The 17,761-nt window shown below is 36.3% G+C and overlaps 1 protein-coding gene across 3 annotated transcripts in view; it reads right to left on the bottom strand.

The window, feature by feature from the left end:
* PARD3B (par-3 family cell polarity regulator beta) overlaps positions 1–17,761 on the bottom strand; it is a 1,417,836-nt gene that overhangs the window by 510,741 nt on the left and 889,334 nt on the right. For all 3 annotated transcript variants that reach the window (XM_006889111.1, XM_006889110.1, XM_006889109.1), the window contains one exon: positions 16,400–16,444. In XM_006889111.1, the coding sequence (XP_006889173.1) occupies positions 16,400–16,444 (45 nt within the window). The remainder of the gene's footprint in view (positions 1–16,399; positions 16,445–17,761) is intronic.

Genomic DNA, 17,761 nt, shown 5'->3' with positions numbered 1-17,761 from the left:
CACATATTTGGGGCATACTGCTAGGAGAGGCTCTTCCTTGAAAACGGAATCAGTGCTTGGAAATGCTAAGGTCAGTGAAAGAAAAGAAAACCCTCAATGAGAAGGACTGGCACCACCGTGTTTTATTTTGGTCCAGCTGCAAGGATTTTTGTTTTCTTTATCCATACTGAAAGTTTTAGTGTTTGATCCTCATCCAGTGCTTCACGTCCTCTCTGCTTTCAGAAAACAATGTTGTCATATAATATGACGTGTGGCTCAGGAATCTTCTTCTTCCAATACAATACTGACACTGCTTTTCTCTTCATGCTGTCTAGCTCACAGAATTGTCTGCCCAGCACAACGGACACTGAATGACTTTGGTGAAAGGATACAGCCCTGACACACAACATCAACAGCTTTGTATCATAAAGTCTGTATCTCCTTGTTTTGTTCAAACAAAAGCTTCCTAATGTATATATAAGTTCATTACAAACACAATTAAGTGCTCTGGAATTCCTGGCTTTTTTTCAGTGTTACCCATAATTTGTCATGATAGTCAAATGCCTTTAGCTCAGCCAACAAACATAAGTAGACATTTTCCTTTTATTTTCTGTTTTCAGTCCAGTTCCATCTGACATCAATGTTACCCTCTTCTTCAAAGTTCTTTTCTGAATCTGGCCTGACTTTCAAGCAGTTTCCTGTTTATGTACTTCCAGAATTGTTTCTGAATTATCTTCAACATTCTTTTACTTGCATATGATATTAGTTACATTGTTAAATAATTTATACATTCTACTGGTTCATTTTTCTTTAGGATGGCAACAAATATTAATGACTTCCAGTCCGTTAGCAAGGTAGCTGTTTTTCAAATTTCCTGGAATAAATACATATATGCATGCATTTCCAGACCTGCATTTTAAAAACATCACAATTGAAATTGCATAAATTCGTGAAGTTGTTTCACCAATGCCTTCAGTGCATCTTGAACTTCTTTAATATCATTGATTTGGATCACATGCTATCTACTGAAATGTCTGAATGCCAACCTATTCTTTTAGTCCATCTGACTATATTTTTCTTCAATCTTCTTTTAATATTTTCTGTGTTATTCAATATTTTGTTCAGAGAATGAATGTATCCTTCACTATTGTAATTTGCATTGTGAAATTTTTCTTTAGTTCTTTGCTATTGAGAAATGTCAAGCATATTCTTTTCTTTTTAAATTTTTCTAACTTCTAGTCTTCGCAGATTGTTTCATATGTTTTATTTTGTCTTAAGCAAATCTTCAGATCTTTTGCATCATTATTTATTCCTTTCATTTTAGTTAAATTATAGATAGAAATTATAGTTTAAGTATTTGATAATATGATTTATTTCATCTCTTGGTACATTCAAATGTATACAATAATATTTTGATTGATGGAATTTTACTATCATTTCCAAGAGAAACTGTTTTGCATGGCTTCTACCATAACTTCTTTCTGTAAAGTTAATCCAAACTTGTATGCCAATAATAGACCCTCCAGTGAAGGTTTGGTGTCTTATATCTACTTTATGTTTATTAATGACCGTGTGATCACTTAACAATATTTTGTACTGATCATGCTCACTCTGGCATTTAGAAACACTGTTAGATTTGTCAGTTCCAAACCACTGTTTTCTAAACTTATAAGACATATATTCTCTATGGATGTGAAATTTTGAGAGTTTAACCGCATTTGAAGACTTGACATATGTAGAAATACAATCTTCTATTTTAAAAATTATTTTTAACACTTCAAAACAATTCAAAACCATATTTTAAAAACAATAACTTCTCTCAGTCAGTATACACATAAGTAAAATAAATTTTATCTCTAAAGATAAACTGTCAAGTTTTGAATAATGAGGGAACAGGATAATAATAAGTTTTGTGACTGAGAATTTTGTCATCAATACCAATAAACAAGAAGAGAAGAAGTATATATCAAAATATACCAACTCAACAAATATCTACTGGTACTTATAACAAAATAATTTGTTCTGGCCTGTACTTTTTGAGGAAAAAAAATACAACATGATAAAAATGAAAAGAATAATGTACTGTACATATGACATCAAACAAAAAAACATAAAACTTTGAATTTTTCAGTTTATTAAATTCTGGTGGGTTTCAGTGGCAAAATTTAAAAGGAAAAATTATTAATTCTATACCAAATAAACCATCAATTAAACAAATAGGTCTGTCTTGGAGAGAGTGAAACCAAGTTTTCCTGGAGAGTAGGATTTTGAAACTCCTTCTCACATACTTTGGGCCCGTGTCCAGGAGGGGACCAGTCCTTAGAGAAATACATCATGCTTGGAAGGGTGGAGGGACAGCACAGGAGAGATGGATTGACACAGTAACTGTGGTAATGGGGGTAGATGTGTTAGAGTCAGTGAGACTGGCAGGCTTCAGAACTGTTGTACGTAGGGTTGCTATGAGTTGCAGGTGACTTGACAGCACATAACAACAATAATACCAAATTAGGGAGCTCTGGTGGCCTAGTGGCAAGAAGCTGCGCTGCAATCCTTAAGGCATGTGGTTCAAATCCACCAGCTGCTACATGAGAGAGGGTGGGCAACCTCCTCCCAAGCAATAAACTGACTCTGAAAACCCACTGGAGGGTCAGTAATGGGTTGGTTAAATCTTGAAGGTACACAACAACACCACACCAAATTAATTTACTTTCCTACTCTATGATGTGTTTGGGAAAATTTAAGAATTTGAAAGACTGTTCAACATTTAAAATATGATAAAAAAAGCTGAGAAATCTCCTTCCATATAATTTAGTACCTCTAAAATCCCAATAAACAGATTTTTCCTGGAGAGAGTTAAACCAGGCTGCTCCTTGGAGGCAAGGATTCTGGGGCTTTGTCTGACATACTTTGGGCATGTTGCCAGGAGGGACAGGTCCTTGGAGAGGGACATCATGCTTGGGAGGGTGGAGGGACAACACAGGAGGGGAAGACCCTCTATGAGATGGATTGATTCAGTGACTGGGGTAATCGGGATGGGTGTGTCAGAGGCCATGCAATTGGCACAGGATAGAGCACGGTTTAGGGCTGTTGTACATAGGGTCGCTGTGAGTCACAAACGACTTGATGGCACATAACAACAACAACAACAACAACAACATGAGTTGGTTTTGAGAACAAAGCATTGTTTTGCTTGTTTAGTAGCAACGATACTCGGATTCACAAAGAAAGAATGCCATAGTAGAAGTCAATACACCTGAGACTTCTCTATCACTATCTCAGCTCTATAGTGGAAGTTACTTTGCTACTCAAGGTCTCAGTCTACTATTCAATACAGATTGAAGTTGTTGTGTACCACCGACTCAGCACCAACCCATAGCTAACCCTCTGGAGGGTTTTCAGAGGCAGTTAATCACAAGGAAGAGATTGCCTATCTTTCTCCCACAGAACAGCTGGTGGGTTCATACCATGTGCCTTTGCGATTGCAATGCAGTCTTGCCACTAGGCCACCAGGGCTCTGCTTGATATAGACTGGTTGTAATAAAGATACATAAAGCGCTGTTTAGTGCTAAAATTCTTTGATACTACTAAAAACAGAGACCTGAAAATATAATCACATGAGATAAAAACATAGGTTATTTGAAGAAAAATGTCAGTGCACATAGAAGTAAACTCTTGAATATAATCTGTGTAGGTATATACATATTTTTAAATTTTCTAATCATTTTTCTTTACTGTCTTGTATTAAGAATCTAATTTCACAGTTATAAGATCAATATTGTTTCTTATTTTTTTTGGCTGCATTGCTGGTCAGCCCTTAATGTAGGTATGCGTATATATCTCTCTCTCCACATTTTTGAGAAAATAGAGAACATTAATATTCTAAGTTCTCACCCTATTTGTATAATATGCATTGCTTTCATCTTCATTACAGTTTTGGCTCATCCTATTCAGGGTCAAGTGCTATAAAACTATATTCTTAACCCAATCCTCTCATGTTCTTTAATAATTTCATATTTCCTATTAATTTTCTCATGTTTCTTGTTTCTCATTAACAGTCTTACATAGAATAAAAATGTTTCCTGTGTTCTCTCGATACCTGTATCTTTCTTTCTCATTGTTAGAACTGACCTTAAAATATCATGCACAATTGTTTCCATCTCCCATTCCTCCTGAAGTCACTTCATTCTATTTTTGCTCTCTTCTCTATTGAAATTTACACTAGCAAAAATCTCTACTAGGGGCCATCTCCCAGTTTCCAAGCCTAGAGATAAGTTGGGGTCTTTCAAATCTCCTGTAATCTGGGCCCATTTCCTTCTGGAACCCCGCTTTTTAATCTAGCAGAAGTTCATTAGAAGAATTATCCATCAGGTCCACCACTGAGTAGCCCAAACATTGTTGCCCCTCTCATTTATCAAGGGAATTAGAATTCTTTCTATTCACAACTGCAGAGTCAGACAAACAAATCAGGCCCATTGCTCCTCCTTTTCTTTGCTACTTCTCCCTTTCTTAGTCACCTTCAAAGATAGGAGACTTCTAGTCATCTCTTCTTCTCTGTGTTTTCAGCATCGTATGACTCTGTTCATCTTCCCAGATGACTACTCATCCTCTCACTTTCCCTCTCCATTGCAAGCTCCTCCACTTTGCCTGTTTGCATTTCCACTATTCCTCCATGGTTGGGAACATGTGGTTCATTTTTAACATCTCTAAAAATTCTGCCTGTTACCCTACTTGAAATCTAGCTCTTCACTAATTCAGCTTTCTCTGTAGTCCTCTTAAACAAAGCTATGTAAGAAGCTACATTGCAGTCCCAAAGGTGTGTGGTTCGAATCCAGCAGGAGAAGGGTGGGAAATCTCCTCCCTTGAGATTTACTGCCTCTAAAATCTCACTGGAGGGTCAGTTATGAGCTGGTTCTGACGTGACTACACACACCAACAAACAACATAACATTCAGGTCTGGGTTGGAAGGAAGCTCAACTTCCTCTTTAGTTCTAACTTCCAGTTTCAGAACATTGTTTATCTACTCTTATCTCATAAAAAATATTTATCCTTCAGAGCTTATACCATCCTGTCAAACTTTACTCTAGCTTATCCCTACACAGTCATTTCTCTTAGTACATGAGGGCTCTGACGCAAAACTTAGAGTTTTTCTTTTCTATTTATCACTATGTTGTTATTCCCTTATTATATTCACAAACAAATAACCATATTATTATTAATCATGTATCTTTTGGGAATAAAGCCTTTGAGAGCAGGGGCTTCCTGTTTGATGGGTTGATCATGTCTACAACAATGTTTGACTGAGAGTAGCAGTTCAGTAGATATTCAGTGAATTTATTAGAATAATTCTGAATAAGTTCAATGTTTAAGTGTTGGTTCCTTGACTTTCTCTTCTTCAGGGACATTCATGTTATTCATCCAGTCTCAGGGCTCCACTCTTGAGTCATAATCACCCAGCTATGAAGATTTACTAAAGACACCCAAGCTCTGAAGATTCACCTCCATTGAGATGAAACCAATTAATAGCTGACCTTCCAGAGGGTTTTCAGAGGCTGTAAATCTCACAGGAGGAGAATGTTCCTCTTTCTCCTACAGAGGAACTGATAGAATCAAACCACTTGCCTTTGAGTTGACAGGGCAACTCTTAACCCACTATGCCACCAGGCTGTCAAAGAAAGGACAACTCTTTTCTGTGTATGATTTTTTAAATTGTGATTTTTAACAAAAGTTCATAGAAAACTTAGATTTTCATTAATCCGTTCTTGCATAATTTCCTCTCTCAATGCCTTCCCCCAAACCTACCCCCGCAAGACTGCCTTGCTATGCACCTCTTATCCTGGACTATTGTCACGCAAATAATGCCTAATGATATATTTCTTTAAACAGTTCTTTCCTTCATCTGCGCCAATGTTGTGTTCATTATTTCTCCCCTTTTCTTAGTTCCTCCCACCCTATGTAGTCCTATTTTATAACAGTAGCTTTACTCAGTATTTGTCTTTTTGTGACTGAGATATTTCATTCAGCATAATGATCTCCAGGGTGACCCATGTTTTATAATATTTATGAGTTCATTATTTTCTAATACTGCATAGTATTCCATTTTTTAATATACTGTAGTTTTTCTATCCATTCATTTGTTGATGGTCACTTGGAAAGCAGTATGGTGCTTACTCAAAAAAGTTGGAAACAGACATAGCATTTGACCCAGCAATTCCACTACTAGAAATATACCCTAAAGAAACCAGAGCTGCCATACAGATATACGCACTCTCATGCTTATTGCTGCGTTATTCACAATATCAAAGACATGAAAGGACAACTCTTACTAGAGACAAGGGCAAGACTCTTGCCCTTCACTAAGAAGCCTTTATGAAATGTCCTATAAAATCATTCATTATTTTGCTGTTTATTTTTTTCTTCAAAGAAGTTCTTAAAACTTCCAGAAAAGTCCAGTAACCCAAACTTTGTATTTTATTTTGTTACCAGCTTCCACTACTTTTACTTACTTTCTCAAGCAGCTAAAATTTAGTGGTCTATTAGACTTCACTTCAGTTTTTTTCCCTCCTCAGTGTTCACTGGCATCAGTAAACCTCTAATTCCAAGTAAAAGATAAATGGTTGTTTTCTGAAGTCATTTGTCCAAAACATTTGTCATCCATGGAACTTAGTAATATAGAATTGAAGTAGCTAATTTTGAAATTAAGTTCATAAAAGAAATTCTCTTTTTTAACTCACAAAATTCAAAGATTAACAAAATGATATTCTGTTACAATATGAATCATACTTTATTTCTATAAAGTCTCATGTATTTCTTTGTAATTATTTTAGATTAATTAAAATGTTCTATAATACAAGAAATACCAAGGCTATTTAATAATCAAGTTTGTGTAGGAAAAATCCTAGACATACTGCACAATTTTTATAACTTCCGCATAAGTCTAACAAGACCAGGTTTGTAAAAGAGCTGATAGGATTGCAAAAGCAAGAATCATACAACTATTTATTACCATCTTCTCAAACTATGTATCCATAGGGATAGTTTCAAAATCTTCTTTGCTATTCTAAAAGTCTTTTATTCTATTAAAGTCTTCTTTAATGTGCTACTTTTATTGGCATTTAGATTTCATCAGGCATTTAGTCCTAAGAAGGAGCAAAGTCCATGATATCACAGCTCCCTTTGTTTTCACCATATCCCATTCAAACACCTTGCAGGAGTTACTGTTCTTTACTGATGCTCCTCCTAACATCACTTTCACCAAGACTGCCCTTAGAGCAATGGATACTATTTAGTTCACATATTCATATTTGCCCTCTATGCATCTTTTAAGGTTATCTATACCTCTACTTCTGAAATTCCTTCCCTTGGTTCTCATAAAACCACAGTACTGTGGGTCTCTTCCAATTTGAACAATTTCTTCTTCCTTGCTCTTTGGTGAATTCTTCCACTGTGACCTTATTTGTATACTCTCCTTTCACTCTTTTAATGTTGTATGCTGTAAACTTTAATCCATTTCTAGTTTTAATTACCACTACGATTTCAGTAACAAAAACTATTTGCCTTTGAGTAGATTTTGATTCATGGCAATACTTCTGGGTTCCAGGAACTTCAGTAAGTGCTAGATGGAATAGTTCAGAGTTTTAAAGTTCTGGTTCAAATATTTAATTGCCATGGGATCATGCTACCTATGTTTCTCAAAGGTACCTTAATGTTAACATGTTAAAAATGAAACTATTTCTAGCTTCATATACTTTCTGTATTCCTCATATTAGTAGTTGACTTATTTATATATCCAATCACTTACATTAGAAACTTGTGTGTAGTGAATTGAAGTCTCTCTTTTTTTTTTAATCTCCTATAATAATATTAGGGAGCTCTGGAGGCTTAGTTGCAAGAAGCTGCACTGCAATTCCAAAGGCACACGGTTCAAGGCCACCAGCTGCTCTGTGTGAGGATGAGCAACCTCGTCCCATGTGATTAACTGCCTCAGAAACGAGTTGAAGGGTCAGCTATGGGTCAGTTCTGACGCTAGAGTACACAACAACAACAACAACAACAACAGTCATATTATACTGAATTATGACATCACTATTATACAGAGCAGCATTTTACCTCTCACCTTATCCATTTCTTCATAGTTGTTAGGTGCCATCAAATTGCCTGCAGTTCATAGTAACCATATGTATAATAGTTCTGAACCTTGTCCTATCTTGAGCCAATCTCACTGTCTCCAAAATACCTACTTCCAGTATGCAGTTACTGTGTCAATCCATCTCATCCAAGGTCATCCTCTCCTGCATCATCCCTTCACCCATCCAAGCATAATAATCTATCTAAGGTCTAGTCACTTCTGGCTACATGCCCAAAGTATGTGAGATGAAATTTCAAAATCCTTGTCACCAAGGAGGAGCTTGGTTTCACCCTCTCCAGGACAGAACTGTTTGTTCTCTTGGCAGTCCATAGTTTGTTGATCAATGCTCTTCTCTAGTACCACCACTCAAAAGTATCAATTTTTACTAATCAGAGTGCTTTCTTAACCTTGATAACAGATTAACTATATTGCTGGCTTTGGCCAATGACACATTAGTAGACATGTCATGAGTAAAGGTCAAGATTTCATTTGTGTGGTTGGCCTCATACTTTTGCTCTTTGTAATCATATTACATGTCTCAGAAAGCCACTAGTACAAGGAGAGCAAGTAACACATGGAGATAATTTTAATTTAACTGGTAGGTTGGAGATAAACACAGCAAAACACTGTTGGATTAACAAAATCCAATTTTTACCTAAAGATACATAACCAAGAAATAAATAAATAAATGTATATATGTGTATATATATGTGCGTATATAAATGTGTGTGTGTGTGTGTGTGTGTGTGTGTGTGTGTATATATATATAGTTGGCTTTAGTATACCGCATAAGTCTAACAATAACTGGCTGATACACTGACAATCATATTAAACCCTTTTCACTCCACTAGATACAACTAAACACAAAAACAATAAGCAATAACAAAATGCTCCCGGGCCTTTACTTTCTAATATGTAATACTTTTCTTTCCATTCTAACTGCTAATGACTTAAGCTTGGCTTCTCATGCCATGTCCAATCTGGAGCACTGACATGGTTCTTGTAACAACTGGTTGATTGTTATTTTGGTTTTTGGGTTTTGTTTTTATAATTTTTCTACTCAAGTCCTCACAGCTACTAGAGTAATACTGCTAGGATATAAAACTGGGCATTCTCTTCCTTTAATCTGTTTTGAATCCCTGTCATCAAAATTCACACTCTTTCATGTGCTAGGAATTCCCTATGATCTGATCACCACCTACTTGCTCCAGTGAGGACCTTGCCTCTCCTCCTTTGTAGTCCTGCCACATTGAATTGCTTACAGTTTCTTGAACACACCACGGTGTCTCATGTTTTCCTAACTTTCCATATGCTTGAAATATGTTAGCTCATTGACCTTTTCTATTTCTTAAACTTCTATTTAGCTTCCTGATGCTGCTAGGGAAATATTTCTTTTCTAAAAGTTGACAGCCATCTTTATTCAATCAGAATCAACTTTATTCTCCAGCATAATCTTACTAAACACTTGTATCAGGTAAGCATATGTCTTAATAATTTATAAACTTAGAAACTGTGTCTTTATTATCTTTTTATCTCTGGCACTTACCAAAACATTTGTCATCCATGGAACTTAGTAATATAGAATTGAAGTAGCTAATTTTGAAATTAAGTTCATAAAAGAAATTCTCTTTTTTAACTCACAAAATTCAAAGATTAACAAAATGATATTCTGTTACAATATGAATCATACTTTATTTCTAGAAAGTCTCATGTATTTCTTTGTAATTATTTTAGATTAATTAAAATGTTCTATAATACAAGAAATACCAAGGCTATTTAATAATCAAGTTTGTGTAGGAAAAATCCTAGACATACTGCACAATTTTTATAACTTCCTGAATTCCCTGGAAATGTAAGGCACAGCTGGAGTATGTGGTGCCCTTGCTTCTTATGCCTGGAGCTACATTTATGCAACTAGCCAATTATAAAAACATAAGAAGTACCCAAAAGAGACTTTTGTCCAAGTAGATTATTATGTAGCATTATCCAATTGATAGGGAAAGTACACTAGTCACTAAATTAAATATTTCTGTTATTCATCAATAGTAAGAATAAAAGTCTTGACAAATAGCATTCTAACTAGAAGACTTTCCTAAGACTTAACTATAAATCATGGTTGGCATACCAAAATGTAAATTAAATATTTAATTTAAATACTGCATAAAAATAAAATACTAATACTCAACAAAGTTTATGGAAAAGTACTTTAATTGCTTTTACATTAAGGAGTTCTGATAGCATGATGGTTATGTACTGGGTTGAAACCAGAGACCCTAGCAGTTCTTATCTACCAGCAGATATCTCCACTGGAGAAATTTAGACCGTTTGCTCCAGTAATGATTAACAGCCTCAGAAACCCAGGAGAGGGTCACTATCAATGGGAATAGATTCCCAGTCAGTGATTGGTTAGAATTTCTTGTATTACACTAACTTCCTATCCAATCTCTTTATGTTTTAAAGATATCTACTGGTCTACAAAAACACAAAAATTCTTGGGCTAAATTTGAATACTACAAATCTGCAGTTTACATGAAACGCATTTAAAGCAGAATATAATATCTGCCATATCAGCAAACTGTGTATTAAGATTTGCGCCTTTAAAATAATTACATTTATTTTTATACATCATATATATGATCCAGGTCGTGGTCTTTACACTTACTTGCTTGCATCAGAAACTAGACAATGACTAGGTATGACAGAAGAAGAATTGATGCCTTTGATCTGTGGTGCTGGAGAAGTGTACTAGATATACCATGGACTGCTAGGAGAACAAACAAGTTTTTCCTAAAGAGGGTGAGACCAGGATGCTCTCTGGAGGCGCGGAATCTGAAGCTTTGTCTGCCATACTTTGGGCATGTTGCCCAAAGGAACCAGTCCTTGGAGAGGGACATCATGCTTGGGAGGGTGGAGGGTGAGCAGAAGAGAGGAAGACGCTGGATGAGATGGATTGGCTCAGTGACGGGGTAATGGGGGGAGGTGTGTCAGAGACAGTAAGTTGGCTCAGTATAGAGCAGGGTTCAGAGCTGTTGTACATAGGGTCACTATGAGTTGCAAGCAACTTGATGGCACATTAACATCCACAAAAACATGTATGTCACATGTATACTTTTTTGTATCTCTAAAGTAACCCACAGTCAATTGTGTGTGTATATTATATGTATATGTACACATATATGTATATTAAATAATATATTAATAAGCACAAACAATTTCATATGCATACTCATATTCTGTGTTGTTTGTTGTTAAATACCATTGAATTAGAACAGACTCAGAGCTAACCTTCCAGTATACTTATTGTAAGTATACTGTGAGTATACTTACTGTGCAACAGTAAGTTGCACAGGAAAAATGGACCATCTTTCTCCTGTGCAGCAGCTGGTGGATACAAACAGTGTGCCTGTGGGTTGGCAGCACACTTCCTTAACTAGTAAGCCACCAGAACTCCCTGCATATTCATCTACACACAAACATATTTATATATTCACACACACATACACACATGTGAACAGTGTATGGAATGAAACAAAATCAAGAATCATTGTACTAATTAATTAGCTCACCTTCTCATACTACTCATTATAGATACATACTAAAGGAATTGTACTTATTCTGTCTCTTGGTCGGCTAGTAGAGATTAGAAAAGGAAACAAGGAGTCACTGATGTATGTCATTATTTCCATGTAGAACTAAAGGTAAACACTATATTGTATCCAATATTCTTCTCTGTTTTTGGAACTATGAGGTGATAGGCATGTCCTGGTGGAACAAGAATTTGCCTACAGCACAGCCTCAGCTGCAGAAAAAGCATGTTCATACATCCACTCCACCAGTTACCAGTCTAGCACACAGTCTAGCACACAGGGACTTTGGTGGCCTAGTGGTAAGAAGCTGCATTGCAAGCCCAAAGGAACATAGTCTGAATCCACTAGCTGCTTCATGGGAGAAAAATGGACAATCTCCTAACATGTGATTAACCGCCTCTGAAAACCCACTGGAGGGTCAATTATGGGTCAGCTCCAGTCTGACAACAAACAATAATGACAACAACAGTGGCAACACTAAATATTTAATGCTCTGAGCACCAGTTCCTTCATCAATAAGATGCACAGATACCAACCACATTTGGTGACTGTAAAGGTATCTTGCACAGCAATCTCCCTAGATGGTTAATGAATACTTGCTCATTAATTGATAAACTTGTCGCAGAAAAAGTCTAGACTTACTGCCAACCATTACTTTTACAGACTTGCCTGTTTTACAGCTATATAGACAGGTGTTTGAGAATATAAGAAATTAAAATAGAAACAGAAAAGCTTTTTAGTCCATTTTGCTAATTAATATGTCAGAGCTCATAAAGAAGAACTCATCGGCTTTCTTTAGTACTGCATCATCTTAAAGAGCTGGGTCAGCAAAGATCTCTGCAGACAGTCAATACATATTAAAACAGTTCCAAGCAGTAAATCAAAACAAAAAAAAAATGAAGACACGGGTAGAAAAAAAGGAAAATGTATCAGTCCATTCTATCTGAATTAAATTATTGGTTTAAATATCTGTTCAAGACATAGAAAACAGTAAGAAACATTTCCTTCTTACACATACTTTATGACTCTGAGTATAGTAAAAATTAAAGCACAAGTAACAAAAAAGAGGCAATGCCAAATTTGATGTCATTGCCTCTGGATTCTAGTTCTTTCAGAATATTTAGTCATTTAAACAATAGCTTTATTGTTTAAAGTGTGCATTTTGCTGTTTTTCTTTCCTGCATTGCCAGAGTCTGAATGTTTGCAGAATTCAATTAGTGGAGCAGCCAATGGAAAGAGGTCAAAAACATGTCTTCATTTTTTAAAGAGTCTCCAGAACTTGCATTTTTTTTCTTCTCCTCTAAAATAGCCAACAATATGCATTTCATCTTTAAGTTCTCTGCATAGGTTTCATTATCCCATAGAGACAAACTCCATTTACAGGAGGAGGATTCTAAAAGATTAAGAGAGCTATTCTACCATCTTCTTTGGTAAGAAGATGTATAAAATAGGTCATTAGAGGAATATTAAAAAAAAATATGTCTGATTGAATCCAGAAGGATGGAGGACTCATTTTGGGGAAAAAACTTAAATTTATCTTACCTATGCTTTTGATTTGACCCAAGCTCTAAGGAATCAACCATTTAAAGATTAAGCTAAGCAGAGGGTGCCAAGAAAACTGTCACAAACTTGGGAGGTACCCAAGCCAGCCCAACAGATGGCACTTGGCAAGAATGGCTCTCTGCACACTAAATAGCTGACTCAGAAGAAAGTTTAACTCTAATAAATGCATTAAAATGTTGAATATCATCTTGAACAAAAAAGATGATATATTTAGGTCAGCACATACAATTTAATTTGTCTAACTTCCTGATGGTCTGGGAGAGAGGGAAAAGCTGCTCACAATTTGATAGTTTCAAAAGAGACAGTGGTAGAAATTCTTTCTTCTGAGCAAATTTGATGTCAAATTTTTACCTAACTATTCTGAGGAAAGGTATGAGGAATGAACGGATATCACAACAGCTGAGGGATCACTTTTCATTCTGGTGCAATAAGGAAGATCATGGAACTGACACCTCACTTAGCTGCCAGAGAACACATATGATAGACTGGGATTATAATTACAGATTAGGAAAAACATTCAAATTATTTTCTATCTGCAACAGGCGACCATAATATAAAGAACCTTTGATCCTTTGGCACTATATAACACTGACCAACACACACAAAGCCTAGCATGATAGCTCTCTACAGAAAACCAGTACTAATAAGGGAGTTACATCTGATCTCAGGGATGCAAACTGAAAAAGTATGACTCAAGACTAATTTTACAAAAGAAACAAATGTAAAAAATAGGGGCAAGTATATCACTAACGGGTATCATTCATAACCACTGTAGCATACTTTTCTGTAACACTGCTTTGTTAGTTCAGTATAGTCTTAGGTGATTATGGTTTATCACATGCCATGTTTACCCCAAAGTTATCAAGTGTCTAGTTGTCTTCCAGCACCTGCATTTGTCCCACAGGCACCAGCAAAAAGCTCAAAGAAAACATTTATTTTTTTAAAAAAAAGAGAAAGGAGGTCTTGCAATCCCAGAGGTACATGGTTCGAATCCATCAGATGCTCTGCTGGAGAAGGAAGGACAATCTCCTCCTGTACCAGTCAGATCCAATTTGATGGTACACACACACAGAATTTTTAAAAAATTAAAAATATTTAAAATAGAAAGGAGAAAATATTGAAATCATAGCTCCTTAGTAACAAAACACTTTTCTAAATCATAATGTGTTTAAAATGAATGGGTCAGGTGATACAAAAACCGTGGCACTATTTCTCTACCAGTTCAAGCATAGCATTCATTGGAACTTACAATTAACTTCCCTAAAACATTATAGCTGTATTCTAATATAAAAGGAATTCTGGCTGTTTTATGGTAAGGAGTTCTGCTGCCATCCCAAAGGCACGTGGTTCGAATCCACCAGCTACTCTACAGGAGAAAGATAGACAATCTCTTCCCACACAATTTAGAGCCTCTAAAAACCTGCTGAAGGGTCAGTTAAGAGTTGGTTCTAAGGGGAGCTCTGGTGGCCTAGTGGTAAGGAGCTGCAACTACAATCCCAGAGGCGAATCCACCAGATGCTAGGCCAGCGAAGGAGGGACAATCTCCTTCTGTACCAGTCAGATCTGATTTGACAGTACACACACACACACACACAAATAATTTATAAAAAAAAAAAGAGTTGGTTCTGACTCAACGTTACCTAACAACAACAAAATACTAAACTAATAATTTCTTAATTTAAAAGAACAAAAATAATTTTTATTTACTGGCTATCAAGTGATTTGCTAACGAATAAGCTGACATAGCCAAATATAAGAGATGTTTTCTGGGAAAAGATTAGAAATCTTGGTTTTTTTGTTCAATTATAAAAACTCAAACTGATTAGCAATTTTTTTCCACCTTGAAGTAAAATGTTCAAACTTTTTTACCCTAGTCCAAAGACAGTAATATAAGAGTATTAATATGCATAAAACCCAAAAGCAGTACTAAACATTTCAGATGAAAGCAAAACAGACTATCCTTTGGCTCCTTGGTCACAAGACCTTCCTCAAGCCTGAAAAATTTTCAGTGGTAGAGCATTTAATGCAAGAGGATGATGAGAACAAGCAGTGTGTGGCCATTTATCACTTCCACAGAAATTTCTTATTTCCCAGTGATTTACCCTTTTGGGCTCTTTATTAGGAGGAACAATGAGGGAGTGGGGAGGAATCTAAGAGTTGTGAACCAGCCCTTTCCCGCTGTTATCACTAGAGAGTCTAGAGAAAGAAGAAAAGGAAAAATATCATAATCTTGCCCTGGAACATGATGGAGGTAATGAGGCATCAAGGCCACTTACTGATGAAAACATAATTGGCACATAAACACAGGAGATGCTGGGTGATGGGAAAAGACTTCTTTGTTTTAGAAACAGAAGTGCACCAACAACTCACAACCCTTCTGTTGTTAGGAATGGTCATTCTTAAGAGTAAAATGGAAAGTTCTCTCCCAAAACAATGCCTTCCTAGAGGAAAGAGACGACTACAGTTTTCATAGACTAACAGCATTAAGTCTTTTCAACAAATGTGAAAAATCATAATGAGTGAAGAGCAGAGGGATAAAAGACATTTTATTTTGCAATGAAGGAAACGTTTGGATCTCTGGATTGCAGACACTTAAAGACATCCTGAGGAAAGGCCTAGACAACTTTAGTGGATGCTCTAAACAACCTCTGATAATTTATTTATGAATCTAAAGAAATGTTAGCCAGCCAGTTCTGCATAATCTCCTCTGATAACAGGCCAACAACTCTCTTCTTTCTTGAGAAGAAAGAAATAAACACATCTTTCTTACTCAGTAAACTTTTGCTCTATTTGCTTTAATGTGTAAATCACTCTTGGAAAAGATTTCAAACTTTCTTGGGTTTTCTTTATCATTTTTCTTGTCCTAAGTGCTCAGTTGGCATACAGGTTTAACAATTTGGTTTTACAGTTCCTTTTTTGGACACATTGATACTTTGCTCTTCAATATTTTGAGTCAGCATACATTATGCCACTGTACACACAGCCAAGCAGTAATTCATCTTTGTGGAAGTCAGAGACATCTCATGTATTAATTAGCAAGTCTTTCAATGACTAGTGGATGGAAATGCATTCCAACTGCTACTCATACACAGCCAGAGATTTCCAGGAAGGGAGATATAAAGTAAGTTACAAGGAATTTCTTACCTGCCTTGTGTTCAGCCAATGTGTGAACATTGCTTTCATCTGGCACTGAGGAGAAGAAATAAGAGACAAGGGTCAGCCTTCATTCCTAAACAATAAATTAATAGAGATGTATAATAAATCTTTTACTGGCACAGACTGAAGATCCTCACTTTTATTACTGGATATTTTAAAGGCAGCTAGGAAGCACTATACAGTTATTAAACTTTCTTGTAAATAAAATTTCATTTTTAATGTTTCAGTTAGTTCTTTTAACTGAGTGTTTCCACATTCCTACAGCTCAAAACTGTTTACCTAAAGATAAATCAAACTCAAAATTCAAATGTATTGCCTTCATGTTGAACAGACTCACAGTGGCCCTCCAGCAGGCTTCTGGGAGGTTCTAAATCACACAGGTGGAAATTAACCATCTCTTTCCCAAGTTACTGCTGGTGGATTCAACTCCCAGAGACATGGTTTTGGATTAGCAATGCAACTCCCTAAAGACTATGCCAACAGGACTCTTCAAAATAAAAACAATCTACACACACACACACACACACACATATATGTATACACACACACACATACATTGTTGTTATATATGATTATCTCACAGCTGACCCCTCATTGAGTTTTCAGACATAGTACTTCACAAGCGAATTGACTTCCCATGTTTCTTCCACGAAGTAGTTGGTGGATCCGAACCATATATTTTGGGTTTGACAGTGCAACTACTTACCAATAAGCTACCAGAACTATTTTTATTAATCTATTGCTTGAGCATTTGGTCCCTGTGCTTGGTAAAATGGAGACACAAGAAACAGATTTGCAATCCCTGCTGAAATATTTATAACACTGGCGAAATCTGTAACACAATGACACTGAAGATACTAGACCTCAAAGGACAGTGGCTCTAGAGAGATAAGCACTGCTGTAGAATGAAAGCTGCCTTCCATTGGGCCTCTAAGACTATCAGTCTTTATAGGAAAGACTATCCATCTCTCTCACATGGAAAAACTGGTAGATTTGAACTATTGACCTTTAGTGGATAAGCACAACTCATATGCTACTAAGCTAATTCTAGAGAAAAAGGAAACTCCAATATCCCTAGCTCACTCCCTGGGGAGTTTCTAGATTGTGGTAAGAGCAAGTCTGTCCCTATCTTCAAGACACGGACCTAGGAGTTCAGGGAAGCACAGGTGGAGAAGTTTTGCAGAACAGAGTTCTGGAGAAGAGAGAGCCATTTGGAATGAATTTTGGTATCTGCAGAGGATCCCCTCATGCATCACTTATGTGTGGGGAAACGACTCAGGTAAAGCCATCCCAAAGTGGAAAGGGACAGTGCCTCCTGCTCACAGATGTCCTTTAACCGCAACGGTGGGA

This window comes from Elephantulus edwardii, unplaced genomic scaffold (assembly GCF_000299155.1).
Source record: "Elephantulus edwardii isolate Elephantulus edwardi_28Jun2011 unplaced genomic scaffold, EleEdw1.0 scaffold00075, whole genome shotgun sequence".
Classification (NCBI taxonomy): Eukaryota; Metazoa; Chordata; class Mammalia; order Macroscelidea; family Macroscelididae; genus Elephantulus; species Elephantulus edwardii.
This window is presented reverse-complemented; position numbering and strand designations above follow the sequence as displayed.